The sequence below is a fragment of the Cololabis saira genome, chromosome 1 (genome assembly GCF_033807715.1).
Source record: "Cololabis saira isolate AMF1-May2022 chromosome 1, fColSai1.1, whole genome shotgun sequence".
NCBI lineage: Eukaryota > Metazoa > Chordata > Actinopteri > Beloniformes > Belonidae > Cololabis > Cololabis saira.
Window position 1 is genome coordinate 47671120 of NC_084587.1, and position 20001 is coordinate 47691120.

At 44.0% G+C, this 20001-nt stretch overlaps 1 protein-coding gene across 2 annotated transcripts; it reads right to left on the minus strand.

Moving 5' to 3' along the window:
• Positions 1-1646: 1646 nt before the first annotated feature.
• On the minus strand, positions 1647-19247 carry LOC133446741 (high-affinity choline transporter 1-like). Of its 2 annotated transcripts, XM_061724762.1 has the most exons (9): positions 18676-19247; positions 17795-18006; positions 16199-16312; positions 15883-16038; positions 15639-15787; positions 14873-15016; positions 4470-4623; positions 3994-4211; positions 1647-2437 (listed from the first exon to the last, which is right to left on the minus strand). In XM_061724762.1, the coding sequence occupies exons 2-9, from the start codon at positions 17976-17978 to the stop codon at positions 1883-1885; spliced, it is 1674 nt and encodes a 557-aa protein (XP_061580746.1). In that variant the 5' UTR covers positions 17979-18006; positions 18676-19247; the 3' UTR covers positions 1647-1882. The 2 variants fall into 2 exon arrangements, with proteins under 2 accessions (XP_061580746.1, XP_061580756.1); XM_061724772.1 differs by lacking the exons at positions 17795-18006; positions 18676-19247 and having other exon boundaries at positions 16110-16211.
• Between the last annotated feature and the right edge of the window lie 754 nt (positions 19248-20001).

Below are 20001 nucleotides of genomic sequence, written 5' to 3' on the forward strand. Positions count from 1 at the left end.
CACATTAAACTGGGTTGCCTTTTCATACCATACATAATAATTCAAAGTTTGTGACCACACATTTGTTGGTGTCATACTGTATGTGCAGGTTTTAATTGTGTTTTTATGGTAGGACCGCACAGGCATGAGGGTTTTAGCCATGCTGATGACCTTAGCCGTTGAATGGGAACTGTTTGGGATTCGACGCACAGGTACAGGTACAATTATTTTAAATGTTTTCAAATTACGTCTAATTAAAGTATTGTGTGATTTCTATTTTTTTTTGTTTTGTGTCCTGCTGTACTTGTAGTTTTTGTTCAGTTCTAGTTAGTCCGTCCTGCATTTGTAGCCTGTATGCTTGGGAGTGCAGTCTATTAGGGCGAACTAACTAGGTTTGTTTATATTTGTGTTCTTTTGTTTTGTCTCGGGTCACCTCCCTCAAAACTTGCATAAGGCATCAGACATGTTCAATTGATCCAGTCGTGTGTGGTGTTGTGTGTACACTATCACCGTGTTTTGTAGTGTTTCTGCTGTGCTGCTACAACATGCATGCTGTTGGGTTTGCAGGGCTGGCCGCCTTGCACTTGCTTAGTTATTTTGGATCATAAGCTATTTGCTCAGATGAAGTGAAATGGGCTTTAAATTGTTTAAATTTGTCAAATAAATTACATAAACCTTTCTTCTGACTCTCTTCTGAGTTTAAATCTGTGAATCAAGTTAAATACTGTAGTTTAGAAAATAAAAAAAATAAAAATGTTTAGAAAGGTTTCTTCTTCTTTCTTTTGTTTTTTTTCTTTTGTTTTGTTTTGTCAATGCTTGTCGGGGCTCCTATTATAAAATAATAAAAAGATATTTAAAAAAAAAAAAAAGAAAGGTTTCTTCATCTGACTAATCTTTTATATATTCCAGATGATAGAACTACCTAAGAGTGAAGTGTTGCTTTTTGGACATTTTGATATTTCTATCTCTGAAACTTCTGCTATTTACACCACAGAGGCAAGAAAATCTTTGAAATAAAAAGACTGAAAATCTTTGAAAATGAAATTGTTCAGAGGAAGTATCAGATCATTCCTAGTAAAGAGTCTGGTTAAAAAAAGATTTTTCATCTCCACCGATCCTAGGTTATCAAGGCATATAGGGGTTGAATTGGTTAAATTATGTACCCTTTTCTGATTGTGACTAATCTTTGTTTTTATGTACATGAACCTTGGTTCCCAACATAAATACTATCATATACATATACTGTACGGTGAAGGTAAGCTGAACAATTGTAAAATATATTTTTTGCAGAAAACAAGGAACTACAAATAGCGATTACTCACATCCAAATGAGGTAATTGATGTAACTATATATATATATATATATATATATATATATATATATATATATATACACACACACAGGAATCCCTCGCTATACCTTTCACCTTTCACGTCTCGCTGCTTCACGGATCTGCATTGTGCATTGTGTACTGCATTCTGATTGGCTAAACAGTCTCCCCGCTTCTTCAATTCCTTCATGTCAATAACGTTACGGTTTAATATGTACTGTACATGTACGTAAAACAGCTTGCCAAGTTTAAGTTTGCATATTTTCTCCAAAACCCATAATGTCAACAAAACGTTCTGCACCAACAAAGGCACTTGCAGTTGGGCACAAAAGAGGAAGGCGGAGTCAGGATGCAGCGGCACAGTCATAAAAGCAGTGAAATATGGTTTGTCCCACTGTACTTTCATAATCATAATCATTTTTCATTTTCTCCCATTCAAATCCAATTACTCGGGTCGCGGTGGGGCGGTGCTGATCTCCGCAATTTGAAGCCTTGTATAATAATTGTAAAAAAAATAAATAAAGGTTACTACCTCACAGATTTCACCAATCATGGGATCTTTTTGGAACAAATTAAGTTCTAGTCTGCGTCAGTGGCTGTAAGGAAACTCCATAGCTGCTCTCCTCACACTCAGCATCATCCTCTTTGAGGTTCTGTGTGACGGGATCCTGCGGTGAAACGGCAACAACAGGTTTCACTTTGAAGACGTCCCACCTCTCAGGGAGGAGGCCACGGTTGAAGAGGAAAAAAGCCAGCGAAGAAAACACCAAGATGGTTACCAAGGTAACCAGCATGGACACGGTCCTGACAGGAGACTTTTGGACCAAGACGCCATCCTCCAGAGTACAGCCTGGAAGCTGGAGAACAATAGGAATCCCCAAAACGTTTTCTCCCAACAGAATCCTCAGAGCCAGCCCAACCACGTAACCCACTGTGGCACCGTAACCGTTAGTTATTTTAAAGAAGAGCACTGAAACCAGGTGTGGGAACATGAGGGTGTAGGAGACGTCGGCTCCCAGAATCCAGAGGACCAGGGTGCTGCTGGTGAAGAACGTGATGGAAGTCCCAACCAGACCCACCGACACCACAGAGATTCGAATCACCCACTTCATTTCATAGTCCGATGCCTGGGAACATGGAGATTTATTGATTATTCATTCACGTATCTGTGCTTCCAAAAATGTTTAATGTGATCATATGGGTTTAGTTTAGTTTGAGTGGAAAGTTAAAGCCAGACCAGTCCTAGTCTCTTCTTAAATACCACTGAGGTGCTATCATCAGCTGGATGTCACACCATGGCATGGCTTCTTTTTTAAATACCATTATACATAGCACCACATTCATGACATCATCAGAGTCACAGCAGAGGAACGCTTAAGCTGGGAAAACTAAGTACTAGGATTTCTAGTCTCTCTGTTGAGAACACTCACGAAACGTCCACAGCGCTGCAGGAAAAAAGTAAGTAAACCCATAGACTAATTATTTCAATAAAAAACTGCCTGGAGTCCAATTCATGGGTTGGAGCTGTGCTTTAAATCTACTTTGATTAAAAAAAAGGATTTTAGCTTTGCTTTTTTTTCTTATGAATCTCATAGAGATACTGTGGAACAATCTCAAGAGGTCCATTCAGAATAGATGTAAGACACAGACACAAGACATTATATTACTGTTAAGCCTACTATCTGCATGCAAACTATAAAAATATACGTTTTCAATGTAACTGTATCATAGCAAAACAGCAGTCGATGCAGCGTCTACTCTTTATTAGGTCTACTGTGCTCAACATGTTTGAATTAAAAAAAACGATAACGTCCTCTTCCAATAGTTTCTTTATTGTATTTTCTCAACTGAGTCTAAACTCCGCCCCCAAGTGGTGGCCACTGGTGTCACATGTGCAGGCCACGTAGTACCGAACCAAAAAAACCTTCACAAGTAGCTGTTTGTGTACATAAATGGATGCAATGTTTAAACAAACTAATTTTATTCCACCCCTATACAGAAACATTTCTCTTAATGTGCACAAACAGTCCTCCTGAATGTTGCAGCGATCTGATCCAGTGTTTGACCACCTACTAAAGGCTGAATTATGCTTCTGCGTCAAACCAACGCAGAGCACACGCCGCAGCCGTGACGCCGTTGTGAACCCTTCATACTTCTCCGTCACTCCATTTGGTCGCGGTGCAGTTCCCCCCGCGACCGCTAGTTAGCGATCTTTTTCTGAATGGTTTATCCGACTTTTTCCGGTCCCAGTAAATCAAAGAAATAAGGACAACTATTGTGCAAAAAACCAAAACAAAAAAAATCACATATAAACGAAGAAAAGAGCCCTGGAAGTTCACTACTGATTCAAACCGGAAACCGGAAATGCTTCGCTTTCAAACGAACCAATCACAGCCCTCTCTGTCTGCGTGTGGTCGGCGTCTCCTCGACGCGTAGTTACAATTTTCGGGAGGTGCACGTCATTGACGGCGCAGGTGACGGCGTGTCCTCTGCGTCAATCCAAACCACACGCCGTAGGCACGGCGCCATTTTGACGCAGAAGCATAATTCAGCCTTAACTGCAAGGGTTCACCTATTTCCTGACCTGCAGCACCATGAATGCTGAATGAGCGTGTTCAATAAAGACTCAGTGAATTATAACTGTTTGTGTGTTATCAACCTGCTCAAGATCAGATCATGTCACCTTTGTTCGCAGGATGTTTTTGTAGATGTTTAAGGAGAACACAGACGTTGCCGACAGCAGGCTGGAGTCTGTGGATGACATGACGGCAGCGGCCACAGCGCCAATTCCAATGATTGAAATATAAGATGGAGTGAGGTACTGCAGGGTGAGAGGAAGGACCAAACTGTGTTCCCCGCGTACATATGGAGATGGAGAACCGTACAGAGTCAAGTTCCAGTCTGGAGGAAAGAAACAAAAAAGTTTAATTATTAAAAATGTCCACCTCTTTATCCTGGATTAATCTCATGTTTGACAATTTAATCCCAACTAATAGTAGTTAGTTGACATGCATAAAACAAGTGTGATTCAAATATACTAAAATTATTTAACAGCTGAGCATTCTGGCTACAATCAAAGGCCTAAATAAACATCCTCGGAGAGCGGTGGTCTGTGTTTATTGTCAGATTGTCATCTTTTGTCTACAAGTTAGCTTCCACCTGTGGAAGCGGCGACGGCCCCAACCAGGACGGGAGGGATTCCCAGTATGGCGATGACAACGGCAGCGGCGTAGCAGGTTAACTGGGCTGTCAGTGATGAGGAGGCGGACAGCGTCCTCTGGTGGAAGCTTTGAAATGAAACACTACCGAGAGCCTGGAGGGAAGAGCAGACGGGGAGAAAGAAGAGAAGAAAAGAGATGAGGGAAGAATGATAATATGAAGCTGTTTCAGCTGGCTGTCTGTGAATGGGACTCAATACTGCAGAGCAAATCTATCTGAACCTAAACCTGAACCTGCACCTTTACATTCACCTTCACCTGAACCTGCATCTGAACCTGAAGAACCTCTGACTGAGAGAGAAAAAAAGCCTGTTAATAATTGTTATTCTCATTTTTTCCACGCAATCATGTTAAAGAACTGCAGAAAAAAAAAATCAGCAGACCTCAAGATTTCACAATTCCTTCATTGATTATGTTTCATATTTGCAGCACTTGATCATCCAGGGGAAAACTACTGAGAAATACTTCAAGTAAACCTAGTTGTCTGGATGAAGCTTCCGCTCATTAAACCAGATAAACGATAGTTCCCAAAGTCTATCCTCAACCCAATATCCTCTGCCCACATCTGCCTTGGTGATGCAATCAAGTAATCAGATGTACACGTGCATGGAGGCCAGACAGGGATTAAATCTCTTTGATAAGAGTCTGACGGGCTTTGAGTCATTCTTGGCCACGTACTAGCTGAAAAAATCTCTTAGGGAATTTATAAAACACACAACTACTGAATCAGAAAACAGATATTATTAGGAGTATTATTATACATTATTGTATATTAATAAAAACAATATTAAAGCCACATGGAACCTAGCATTATCAGAAAAAGCCTCTAAATATAACAGTCACCCTTGGTATTGTATAGATAATGACCAGAATATTATTAATATAAAGGATGTGGTAAATAAATGTATTAGATATTTTGCAAACTTTCGACCAAACTTAGCAGAAAAAAATACCTTTGTCAGAAACAGCAATTCATTTAAATTACATTGAGAGTAATACTAGTTCAATGTATCTTAATCCCATACAAGAGAAACCAATCTTTGATATTGTGAATAAATGCAAAAAAAACATCCATTGACTGCGATTGTCTTGAAAACAATAAAAAAGGTAATTAAGAGTATTTTTTTTTTTTTTTTTTTTTTTCCTTGTCTGCACACATATTATTGATTGATACCATGACGGTAGAAACCAAAAGTGTATATATGTGCATTATTACTATATGTGATATATACATATATATATACGCACACATATGCGTACACATACATAAATATACACATACAAACTCTTTTTTTTGGGGGGGGGGGGGGGGGGGGTGGGTGACGACATCCACTGCCAATCCAGGAAGCAGGAACACACGGAGACACACGTCAAGCACTGGAAATCTGCAACAAAAAACCACAAACAAAGCACGAAACCGGCACGGAGCCATCCAAAACACGAACAGCAATCGACCTAAATCTTGAGATCTGATCGCAGTCTGAGCTAAGCTATCGCTACCGCTACCTAAACCCAAAAACTAGAGAGCCAGCATGCAGGTGAACAAGCCAGTGTGTATGTCTATGTGTGTGTGTGTGTATGTATATGATCATGCATGTGTGTGTGTGTGTGTGTGTGTGTGTGTGTGTGTGTGTGTGTGTGTGTGTGTGTGTGTGTGTGTGTGTGTATGCATGTGACTAAATTACTATATGTGTGTATGTGTGTGTGCGTGTGTGTGTGTGTGTGTGTGTGTGTGTGTGTGTGTGTGTGTGTGTGTGTGTGTGTGTGTGTGTGTGTGTGTGTGTGTGTGTGTGTGTGTAATAAACCAAACAAAGCTCCACCTGAAGTGTATCTATAGTGGGGGAGGGGGGGGAGCAACCCCGCCACCCGCGAGACCAGAGGCCGACAAGGAAGAGCCCGGAACCCAGGCCACCGGCAACCCCACAGAGGGGAGAAGTAGGAGGGAGGCAACCCACCGACCGCGACCCAGGCAATCCCCGGCCACCCGGTCCGGGCCGGACACGCGGCCAGGAGGCCCTCACCCTTCAGGCCAACGACCCCCACCCGGCAGGGGGCCAGCCTGCCCGGAGAGACAGAGCCGCCCCGGCCGCCGACGCGGGCAGGCGCACCCGTCCCCCACGAAAGTGGCCCTCCAAGACCAGAGGGGCGCCCCGCCGTAGAGGCAGCGGGGGGGACCGGAGACGGGCCCGGAGAGAGGGAACCCCCCAACAAGGCGACACCCGCGCAGGCCCGACAACGGAGGGCCCCAGACCCAGGCATCCCATTCATTCATCCATTCACCTATCCGATACCTATACTAATAATAATATAATATACTATACATAATAATAATAATAATAATAATACTAATAATAATACTAATAATAATACTACTAATAATAATAATAATAACCATCTTTGTATAATATAATATTGATAAATTATTAAGTTTTTGATGTCCTGCTAATGGAGGCTCAAATCCTCCATGGCAGGACCCTTCCATACCGCATTCTCACCGACACAGACATACAATCACGCACCGTTTCCCCCTCCCCGGGGGGTCCAGCACCGCCAGAAGGCACCCCAGGCTGCACGGCGGGCCCCGCCAGGCCCGGGTAACCCGACCCACCCGTCCCAGGCCCAGGCCGGCGAGGGAACGCGGGTGATGTGGGACCCCCTCCCGCCCCTTGTGTTGAGTGCATGTGATTAATGCCATAAAAACAGGGAGGAGGGAGGGCCAAGTATCGATTGACACCGACCCCCCCCCCTCCCGAACTACGTGTCCTTGTCAAGTGTATTTATAAAGTGTTGAATGTGCAGTGTCTATTTTGCTGTTAAAACCGTGAGGCGGGGAGTGCCAGGCCCCGCGGGACAGTGCCCCCCACGACCCGGACCCCCCGCCTTTCGCCTATGTGCGTATGAATCGTGTAGGGGGGGCAAGAGGGGGAGCGGAGGCCGAAGCCAGGAAGCAGGACCAGCAAAGCCGGCCCTGATAAGACACCCGCGTCCCCCCACCGGCCGTCCAGTAGACGGGGGCCGGCCCCCCGAGCCGGGCAAGGGCCCCACCGTACCTCCAAGGGCGCCCCCGGCGCCGCCGGAGCCCCCAGACGGAGGGGGAAACGGTCCAACATCCTCCCATTCATACTGACAACATAAGACATAGATACCTGGGAATGGTGCCACCCCGCCGCCGCGCCCGCCCGTGCACCCCCCGGTCAGGGGAGGCCCGCTCCCCGGACCCGGCCCCACCCCCCCCCCGAGGCCACCCCGGCGGACACCCCAAGGGTCCCGGAGTCCCCACATCCGCAGGGGCACTTGGCCCCCGCCCAGCGACGGAGGACCAAGGCAGCAATGCCCCCCCAGCGCAGACAGCCACCCCCCACCCAGGCAGGACCGGGCCCTCTGGGTGGGACCCCCACGTCCACGGCCCCGCCCCCCCCGGGAGGCCCGGAGACGCCCCAGCCACAGCCCCCCGCCCGAGCCCTCCCCAGCCACCCCCCCCCACCGCCATGAGGTAACCCCCCCCACAGGCCCCCAAGGCCCCCACCGGCTAGGGACAGGGCCCCGCGGCCCCCCCCACCGCCCCCCAGGGGCCACCAGAGGCCCGCGCCCCAGACCCCCCAAGCCGACCCCCAACCCCAAGGGCTACGAGATCACCACCCCCCCCGCCCCCACTAGGTAACGAAGCCAATAAACGGGGACCACAGAGAGTGCAATTCAGCCGAATGTTGTTCAGTGGAGGCAGACATTATCTCACTACTAATATGATCAGATAAAAGATTCCTAAAATGGTTGATACATAAACTGGATTTTTGTTTCCAATTTACTAGAATGGTTTTCTTTGCGATACATAAGGCAGTGAGAACCCGGTGTGTCCAATTAGGATCTATTTGAGTGTCTCCCAGGTGACCTAATATACATACCGTGGGGCACACTGGGATTCTGTGGTTGATCCATGTGGATAAATCCTCACAAATCTCCTTCCAGAACCTCTGTACCGGTGTACAGAACCATAAAGCATGCATATAATTATCTGGGGTGTTCTCTGTGCACTGTGAACAGATATTAGAGGTGACAAAGCCCATCTGGAACATCCTTTGTCCAGTATAATGTATTCTATGAAGAACTTTGTACTGTATAAGTTGTAGTAGGGCTGGGCGATTATACGATCTCGATTTGTGATCGCGATCAAATTAAGTTCGATCACGGTGATCAGCTGTGGGTCTACTTTCTCGATCACGTGCAAAACATGCTGCAGCAAAGTGCACGACAACCAATCACAACCCGCTTTCCTGGCACCGCGCTGTCTGCATTAATTGATCATGCATGACATGCCGCGGCAAGTTGCATGACCATAGGCAGTACACTAGTCACATCTGCCTCCCCTGCACTGGTGGGAGCAAGCGTGACCAGAGAGAATAAAACTACAAGACAACAACCGCAGGCTAGCGTTAGCTTAGCTTCGAGCCGACCGGAACTCACGGTTAGCGGTTATTTATTTATTTATTTCGCCGGACAACTTCTTCCGAGCGTACAGGAGGAGGGTGTGATGGATTCACAAAATGCCCTTCGTGATGGATGTATTGTGTATTCGAACCGCACTCATTAAAGTTGTGATTCGCTCTGCTTGTACCACAAATTACTCTGATCACCGCCGACTTCAGAAACTCCGCGGCCCCGACATGGGTGTGTGTGTGTGCGTGCGTGCGTGTGTGTGTGCGCGCTCAGCGGAGTGAATGTGTCGGAGCGCGGAGGCAACAAGCAGAGCTCACCAGATGACGCCGTAGGCTCTGCGTTGGTGTAACGCGGGACCATAAATCAGCCTTAAGTCCCTTTAGGCTAATACTGTGAGAAATAACCTCTCATAATAGCGGTACTACAGTTAATAAATGTAATAAAACTGCCGATTCTGCTGGCTACTGAGTCCCCTAAGTGGCGAGTGAGTTTTAACTCCTTAATTACCAACCAGCGTCAGAGTCACGCACAGTAAACAAACTGTGATGTTAGAGAGCCACCTGTTGGTCAATTTAAGCAACCGCATCGCCAGCTGCTTGACAGTGGCTCAACTCATATTAGTTTACTGTTTTTGTTTTTAATAATGTCATTGCAATTTTATCTATGCAATTGTGAAAAAAATGGCAAAATAAATGAAAAACTGTGAACAACCGCATTCCGTAGGCTATTCAGTACTCAGTATTCAGCCAAGTCTTTAAATTTTATTCCGCTTCAGTTTCGGCCTCAAATTTTCATTTTGGTGCATCCCTAGTTTTTTCGGTGGGTACCACTGGTAGCATTCTGGATTCTTGTTAAAACATGCTATTTGCTTTATTTGTTAATAAAAAAAAAACTAATCTCTGGTTTCTTTCTATTTTATTCCAGAAGGGAGGGGGGGATCTTCTGATTTAAAAAAATCGTGATTAAAAATCGAGATCGTTCAATATGGGAAAAAAAATCGTGATCACTTTTTTTGCCATATCGCCCAGCCCTAAGTTGTAGGTTTGGGTTTTTAGTCATAGTAAACGTATTTAAGCATATTTGTGACCAAGAAAACTGGTCGGTATTAAGAGAGAGATCCGCCTCCCACTTAGAGATCGGGAGAGAGACTGAATCGTCCAGTTTAGACATTAACCTGTAGAGTTTTGATAACAACTTTAAAGTGCTTAGATTCAATAAATCTATTATCTTAGCGGGAAGTTGTAAATCTAATTGGCTAATTTTGTATGTTTTATTTATTATTGCCTTAAATTGTTGATACTCTAAAAATGTATTCCTGCTAACTCCGTATTGAACAATAAGTGTATTGAAAGGTACAAACTGTCCTCCTACAATTACGTGCTGTAAGTACCGTATTCCTTGATCTCTCCATTGAACGAAGTTAACCATCTTTTTATCATTTTTCACGATGTCTGGGTTGTTCCATATGGGTGTACGGTCACATGGAAAAAGTGAAATTTTAGCTATTTTAAGAAATTTCCACCAAGCTGATAAAGTTGTGCTAATATTAATGCTTTTGAAACATTGTTAATGCTTTTGAAACATTGCTGCTTTTGAAACATTGAATTAAGAGTATTTTTAAGATCATACTAATGTACAAAACTGGCAACAATCACATCTTCACAAATTACAGGCCCCTTTCTCTTCTCCCACAAATCTCCAAAATCCTGGAAAAACTTTTCAACCAGAGACTAGGAAAACCATAGACATATGCGATATTGATTTAATTAATTTTTATTTTGTATTTATGTGATTTAATTCATATAATTATTATTTAGTTTTTTCAAAATGTATTCAAATAAGAATAGTGTTCATGGGTGTCCTCTAGAAAAAAGTGTGGAGTTTTGCTTGATTGTTTTGAGAAGTGACAGTCTGTCATCGATTTATCAAGTCTAACTCGTGCTCAACAAACGTCTGTGAATGTATATATTTTGAAAATTGAAAATACAATTTTTGCTCAGGCTGTTGGAGAAAAAGCATCGTGTCCGAGTCTTTTATTAAAACTTTCCCCTTTCCAGGTGTAACACTACGGTGGCCTGGAAGTGCAAAACACAACGGCAAATTGAAAAACCAGACAAATTAAAAAACATAACGGCAAATTGAAAAACACAACGATAAATTAAAAAACACAACGACAAAGGAGAAAACACAATGCTCCACCTTTAAAACTAAACTTAAAACCTTTCTGTTTAGTAAAGCCTATAGTTAATGTTTAGTAAACCTCTAGCTGGTGTTGGTAAATCTCTAGGTACGGTAAACTCTAGTGTGTTGGAGTCAGTAGTCATAGTTGCAGCTATAGAACAAGACTATAATAGTGAAAGATTTCTGTTCGTTTGTCTGGTGAACCAAAAGAAAAACTAGTGGAATAGAATCACAGGTTAATACAACTTTTAATGTTCAAGTACAAGGTTTTCCGGCCGGAGGTACATTTGTCTCAGACCACGGTGAGTAAGGGAGAAATGCACGCCTGGTCATCGATCCAGTTCCTTTTTATACTAAAAGGGGGGTGTTCTTTGCAAATTAATTTCATTGGTAGAGCCAGCTAAGGGGAAGACACCTTAAAGCTTGAGTTATGGTTCTGCGTCAAAACGACGCCGTGCCTACGGCGTGTGGTACGCGTCGACGCGTACCACACGCCGTCACTGACGCCGTCACTGACGCCGTCACTGACGCCGTCACTGACGCCGTCACTGACGCCGTCACTGACGTGCACCTCCCGAAAATTGTAACTATGCGTCGAGGCGACGCAGACCACACGCAGACGAGAGGGCTGTGATTGTTTCGCTTGGAAGCAACGCATTTCCGGTTTCCGGTTTGAAGCAGTCGTGAACTTTCAGCGCTCTTTTCTTCGTGTATGTGTGATTTTTTTTGTTTTGGTTTTTTGCACAATAGTTGTCCTTATCTCTTTGATTCATTGTGACCGGAAAAAGTCGGATAAACCATCCAGGAACAGATCGCTAACTAGCGGTCGCGGGGGGTACTGCACCGTGGCGAAATGGAGTGAAGTCCGAAGGGTTCACGACGGCGAGGTTCACGAGGTTACTTTGAATATGAAGAGAGCGCCCACCGGTGTTAAATTCTTTGAGCTTTAACAATTTCATGAAATCCTAACAATAGTTAGTCTCAAATATAGCTTTGCGGTAGATATGCTGCTATAGGCTTATGCTGCAGGGGGGCACCGACATGATCCACTGGGTGGTGCCCCTCACCCTTCTTCTCCTCTCCTCTTCCCTTCCTCTTTTCTCCATTTCCATTTTTATTTATTATAAGTATCTCATAGCCATCATTTTGTCTATCGTTCCTGTAGTTTCTTGTGCTGGCCCCCTTTTTTCTCTTTTGTGCATGTTTGTCGCCCCCCCCCCGGTCATCCTGCTGCTGCTTCCACATTCCTGCGTGCATGTCTGCTGTGTGCTGTTGACGTCCCCGACCCCCCAGTCTGGCCTTCGGCAGGAGGGTCCCCCCTTATGAGCCTGGTCCTTCTCAAGGTTTCTTCCTCCTAAAGTTTTTACTTGCCATTGTTTGGCTTAAGGCTTTTCTCCCACTATGGGAGTTTTTACCTGCCATTGTTTATGTAATAATTGCTCAGGGGTTTATGTTTAAATGGTCATGTTCTGGGTCTCTGGAAAGCGTCTAGAGACAACATCTGTTGTATTAGACGCTATACAAATAAAATTTAATTGAATTGAACAACGGCAAAAGCGAAAACACAACGGCAAAAGAGAAAAAAACACAACACATTTACCAAAACGGAAAGGGTAGGACCCTTCGACAGACATGATTGGACGAAGGAACGTTTGACCCGGAAGTACATAACTTAATTCTTCCTACTCCTTTTCGAACATGTCAAGACTTCTGCTGCCACCAAAATATAAGCATCTCCCTGCAGTCCTGGTTACAGTATGTCCAAGCATGTCTGTTACTTTACACTGCCATCATGTTTGAAATAAAGACTTTTTCCAGATGATGTACACTTTAGACTGACGCAGTTTCTGCTCTGCTGTCACGTCTCTTAGTCACGGACAGAAACCTCAGGTTCTGGACACACAAAGTGTTCCTTCACAATCAGAAACACACCAACGACTGGAAGAAGATGTGATCTGTGATCAAACATACTCAAGACAGAAAGGTGTCCATCCTAAATTCAGCCCCCAGTGGTTCCTCATAACAGTGTTTTTTACTGCCAGTGAGGATTTCATGAGTACAGACACTGATATTTTCAACCAGTCACCCTCTCTTGATTTTTTTATGTTTATAAACCTAAGTGATTTTGTAAGTATGCTATGACAAGATTGCAACCAAACACTAGAGAGCAAACAGGAGGCTGAGCTTGTAAATGGTAAGGTCAATCCAGCATCACAAAAAAAAAACGGTTTTAGCATCTGCAAGTATTTACAGCCATGCACCAGTTGATACCATTAAGTTTTATAAACAGACTTCCAATTGATCTTTAAAATGTTAAAAGCCAGCACAGGAAGTTACACAATACTGCCTTAAAACTTCCTGTTTTGAGTCTGCAGGTGGAGATGTGACGTGTTGGTAGGCTTGCCACCCGTCCCTTGAAATACAGAATTGTTCCGTAATTGGGAATTAAAAGTTGCGTTCCGTATTAAACCAATACAGACACATATTATTCTCTTGTTTATTTATGTCATAATATACAGGTGAAGGTTGAAAAATTTGAATATATTGCAAAACTTCATTCGTAGTAAATTCAACTTAAGGTGAAACAAATATATTATTTCCCACTACATTCAAAGTGAGATATTTCAAGCCTTTATTTGTTATAATTTTGGTGATTATGGCCCACAGTTTATGAAAACCCCAAATAAAAAATCTCAAAAAATTAGAATATATTATGAAATCAATAAACAATTCAATCATCAAAATTATAACAAATAAAGGCTTAACATATCTTGCTTTGCCTGTAATGAGACTATGTAATATACATGTTTTAAGTTGAATTATTGAAATAAATTAACTTTTACACCATATTCTTTGCCTGTAGCTATATTATACATTTGGGCTGATGTGGACATATGTAGCATAGGAGGCTATTTCAGTTACTAGTATGGTTGGCTGTCTGTACAGTCATGCAAGTTCAATGCTATTAAAGCACTTTAAACTTTAAATCAAAGCGTTTTGTTTTTTCATATAAAATAAATACATTTCTATGCATTTTAGAAGTTTTGGGGATGTCCCTTTTTTTGGCGCCTGCGCTGCTAAAATCGGGGAATCCCTTATTTCTATTTCTTAAAGGTGGCAACCCTACGTGTTGGATTGAGCTAGCATTAGCATCATATCAGCAACATAACGTTTTCTTTCACTAGAATCCAGTAAAGCATTTAAGGAGCCATCATGTGAAAAGGTACCAAGACTAACAGCTGTTCATGTGTAGGAGAAAATATTTTTTTCTTTAAACTGCTAATACCTCACAAACACACACAGCTCGTACCTGGCAAACACGTTTTCAACACACTGACAGGTTACCAACACTACATTTTTAACATTCCCTGTAAATTACCTTAAAACCTTAAATCAAACCCCTGTGTTTTTGAGCCAGGATGAAACTAGTGATGACAAGTAAGTGATGATAAGTAATATGCTCTGCTATTGTGGGAAGCAATCCTGATCTGTAACTGAACTGCAGGAACCGAAGGAGCCGTCGCTAGGCAGGTGGTCCCAGCGTTGCGGCTAAGTCTTCTTCTTCAAGTATTTTATTACAGGTCACATTTGATCCAGCTAACAGCAGCATTTGTAGGTTTAAATAACTGAACACGATCTTATAGCAGTCAGCGTATTATAGGGTCAAACAAAATGCATGTTCATTTTCCGGTTGTCAGTCGACTATGTGTGAAACGTTGATCATCTTACCAGCATGAGGAAGTCATCGATCCACTTCCAGACACTATCTTTATCCAGAGTTCCAACCCAGGGCTCTTGAAAAGTGTGATTGAAGGCCGTCTTGGTAATGCTCATCGCTGTGTTATTGACCAGAAGGAAGGGAACACAAAGCCACTGAAAACAAATGATTTAATTTTCAGAACAAGATCCAATCGGTCCAATCTGCTGAGTTTCCCACCTAGACTGTCAGGATTCCAGCAGCCTTTTTAGCATGAATACTAACTTCAATGATTACCAGAGCTGAAACGAGGAGTATAAGAGCGCCACTGAGACGGCTCCGTACTTAACTGGTATGAATGGATGAGTAAAAATAGACTAGCAGAATAAACCATTCCCCTGGATCAGGGGTCGGCAACCCAAAATGTTGAAAGAGCCATATTGGACCAAAAACACAAAAAACAAATGTCTGGAGCCACAAAAAATGAAAAGTCTAGTATAAGAATGAAGGCAAATGGCGGAGGCGAAATGTCGAGAAAAAAGTCGAAATGTTGAGAAAAAAAATCGAAATGTCGAGAAAAAAGTCAAAATGTCGAGGAAATAGTAAGAATTTTAAGAAAAAAGTCGAAATGTCAAGAGGAAAAAAAGGTCAAACATTTTTGAAAAAGCTCCAAGGAGCCACTAGGGCGGCGCTAAAGAGCCGCATGCGGCTCTAGAGCCGCGGGTTGCCGACCCCTGCCCTGGATAAAACCCTTGTAGTACTGCGTCTGCGTTCTCGTCTTGAGGGTCTCGTACTTACCAGACTGAGGAATGTGAGAGTCAGCTGGATGACGTCAGTGTAGGCCACTGAGTAGAGGCCTCCCAACAAGGTGTAGACGATGGCCACAGCGGCTGAGATCCACACAGAGTAGCTGAAGGGTAAGTCCAGTATCACACTCATGGTGGATCCTGTCAGAAAAACACATACATTATAAGGATTTTAAAGGTTTTTAAAAGGATCCAGTCCAGGAAAACACTGTAATGATGGAAGGATGTACATCTACCTAACCCAAGCAGCGTGCAGGACACCCACAGCACCTCCACCACCAGACACGGCAGCACCAGAGCACCACTCAGGATACTCCCATACTTTTCCTGGAACGGGTCCATCATGGTGATGTATTTCTTTTCTCTCATCGGTTTTGCAAAGAAAAGACCACCTAGTGCAGTGGACGAGATATTAACCATTACCAAGTCTTCATCCCATAAACTGTGTTTTATATCGCAGTACCTGCTAAACCACTGAACAGCAGATGTTTCAGAAAAGGTCTCACACGTTGATCTTCAGATCAGAACATCCTCCTGCTTCCATGCTCTTACCAAAGATAAAGGACACTGAGTATTGTAGAGGCATAAGAGCCCAGATTAAGCCCATTTTGGGGGTGTAGACGGCCTCAGCCAGCCCCAGGATGAAACCTCCTCCAACCCATGTAGCTGCAGAAGAAACACACACAAACACACACACTAGCCTGTCACACAAACAGTAAAAAAAGTGTGAATATGCAAAAGATGCTCCCTCTCACTTTTGAAAGTTCAAGATGCTATACTCCCCACACAGAATTCTCACCTACATTATGAATCATTTCACACAGTGGCGGAGCGCGGGTCTCAGTACAGAGGGGGCGGAGCATTCTTGATGGGCCCTTATGATAGTCATTTTAACGTTCAACAACACCTCATCCTATCCATCAAACAACATTTATTCTCAATTGTCTTGAGCCAAGCAAGCCTATAGGCCTATGCTGCAGAAAGCAGAGTAAAGTCACAAACTTGTTCAGAAGAACACACACACACACAGCTGTCAATCACACGGTGCTGAAAACTCAGATAGTCACCGACTGACTCAGTTCCATCTTTGATACAGCTTAAATACAAGAAAAACATAACTGGTCTAAAATTACATCTATTTAGACAGCAGTCTATAACATCATTTCTGAGCTCTATAACAGAGAATAGACTCTAGTCTAGTTGACAACAACACAAAGAACATTCAAATAGGCAGGTGGCCAAGGCTATTATTTATGAAGGTTACACTGACTCACCAATGGCAGTTGACTCTTCCATAACCCTTGGCCCGAACAAAATAATCCAGGTGACGTGGAAAACAGGGTAACATTCAAAACTTTGTACATGCTTAGTCCTCTTTTAAAGTTTAGCGCTCATCCCCTTCATGGCAGCAAATTTGCAGAGTCAGCAAATTGGCTGTAACTGCTGATTTATGGTTCCGCGTTACACCAACTCAGAGCCTATGGCGTACCCTACGGCGTACCCTACGGCGTAGCCTACGGCGTACCCTACGGCGTACCCTACGGCGTACCCTGCGACGTACCCTACGGCGTACCCTGCGACGTACCCTACGGCGTACCCTACGGCATACCCTACGGCGTACCCTACGGCGTACCCTACGGCGTAGCCTACAGCGTACCCTACGACGTACCCTACGGCGTACCCTACGGCGTACCCTACGGCGTAGCCTACGGCGTACCCTACGGCGTAGCCTACGGCGTACCCTACGGCGTACCCTACGGCGTAGCCTACGTCGTACCCTACGACGTACCCTACAGCGTACCCTACGGCGTAGCCTACGGCGTAAACTCTGCGTTGATTTAACGCAGAACCATAAATCAGGCTTTACAACCAATCAGCGTCGGGTCACAGCCCTGATGCGTTCAGGACAGTTGTAAAATAAGAATTCATCTACACTGGCCGCACAATGTACATTTTATCATAATTATAGCCTACAATTTACGATTATATATGAACGTATCACACAAAACGGGGCCCTATCATTGTGCCCTATGAGCTTGTGGGCCCCATGGCGACTGCCCCCTTGCCCCCCCTCTGGCTCCGCTACAGATTTCACATCATAAATAATTCTACATTATAAATGATTTTACGGCGTACAGCCGGACCCACCTGTCGTGGTGAAGATGCCCACCACCAGGTTGATGTTCCGGTCTCCGAGGAGCACCACTGCAGTCTGGTCCCCGGTGCATTTCCTCTCAGCTCTTCTGGACTTCTGGGCGGCCCACACGCCCGTCCCCAGGATCAGTAAGTAGAACAGCACCACCGCAACAACACCCGGGACATTGAGAGCCATGTTCAGCAGCCGTTGACAGGAAGACGGGCTGAGCGGGGCGGGAAATAGAGGTGAAGCACACGTGTGTCACAGAGGGAGAGGGTGTCAGGTCACGTTCTGAACCTTACAGTAGATACTTCCTGTCAAGTTTCCCGCCAGCATGATTGCTTTCCCGGCCCTGATTAGTTTCACCTGTGTCTCATTTAGAGCATTTGAGCTGTGTAGTTTCTGTTTCTCATTGCCAGTTTGTCTTGGTACCTACAGTATGTTTCTAGCGTTCCAGCATTCTTTCCTTTTGTTTTTGATTCCTGGTTTTTTTTAGCCCTGCCTGTTTTCTGGACTTCCCTTACACCTGCTCACTATTAGATTTGTTTGCTTTGTGGACTGACTTCTGTGTACCGAACTTTGGCCTGAATTAATACTTCCTTATTGCGAGTCGATCTTTTGAGTCCTGTCTGTTATTCCAGTCGTTACAGAGGGGAGAGTTAAAAGCAATGTTTGGGATAAATCCTGAGTTCACAATCACAGGCACCATTTCTGGCCCGCTCTGAAAGTTCAAATTAACTAGTGAAAGGCAAAGTTAATCCCTGAAATTCTAAAAAAAAAAAAAACCTATTCCCAGAAGTCTGGAAAAAGCCCAGTGCCAACAACAGTTATTTTTAGATATTTAAGAAAAAGGACATTAAAGAAAAAGAATAGTTGTTCCTAATTAATTTACCTTATTTCCTCTACTGGTTTCCCATTTATCTTCTGAAAGCTTCTTTGCGCAGACTCTTGAAAGAAGATTCCTGATTACACTGCCCTATCACTTACAAAATCTGCGAAACTGCGCAAATAAAACATTGAGGAGATAATTTATTAGTTCCAAAATAATACCAAAGGACCAAATGATACTCAGCAGCAGAAGGCCACAACCTGCACTCATGCAGAAGGCAACAAAGGTTTGACCTCCAGGTGGGTAAGTCCTGCAGCAGTCCAGGGGGGTGTCAACCAAATTCAAGAAGGAGGAGCCTGTTTGCATCACTCACTGTTAATCTAAGAACGATAAGAGAAGCAGAGCACAAAGCAACATTGTGACAATGGTAATAAATTCCAGAAAACATCTGCAACCTTCAACCTGCATCCACTTCTCACCTCAAAGTGATCCCCTTCATTCATGAAACATCTCTAACTGATTTGAATGGTCTAACAGTCCTTCTCCTCCCTGAACAAACAATTCGAGCTTTAATGAAAGAGAGAGGGGAAATCCCTGTGTTGAAGACCCGCCCTCCAAATCTACATGTGGATACTCTAGGACAGGGGTAGGCAATTCCGGTCCTTGAGGGCCGGTGTCCTGCATGTTTTAGATGTTACCCTGCTTCAGCACACCGTGATAAAAGTACCTGTGTCATTAACAGAATTGTGCAGCCCTGGATGACAAGCTGATGACGATGATTAATTTGAATCAGGTGTGTTAAAGCAGGGAAACATCTAAAACATGCAGGACACCGGCCCTCGAGGACCGGAATTGCCTACCCCTGCTCTAGGAACTACGAGTAAACCTGCACTCTGAGATCGGAGAGATCTGTTAGGAACATACCGTAAGGTATAACATAAGATGAGCCCAAAGGGACTCCTCAACAGGGCAACAACCAAACACGTTTCAGCGGAAACAATGGACACTTAGTGTCAAGTGCAACTGTTATGGGGTGATGATTTGGGGTTATTTTGCAGCCACCGGACCTGGGCACCATGCAGTCATGGAGTGGACCATGTGTACCAGATATATCTGGAGATAAAGATGAGGAAGCTGGTCTGGAGCACACCAACAACTCTACATCAGAATGGATTTGGAATGGACAAGTCAAGGTCCAAACCTCAACCAGCTTGAAACACAGTTGGGAGAACCGGTAAGAGTTGTACGTAAACAAATGTTTCAAAAACATCAGTGAATTGAAGACATATTATAAAGAATTATGGGCCAAAATTCCTCCACGCCAGTGACCGATAGGAGAACTGCTAAAGTTATGCAGCACAAGGCTGCTGCAAGATACTGCTGCTGATC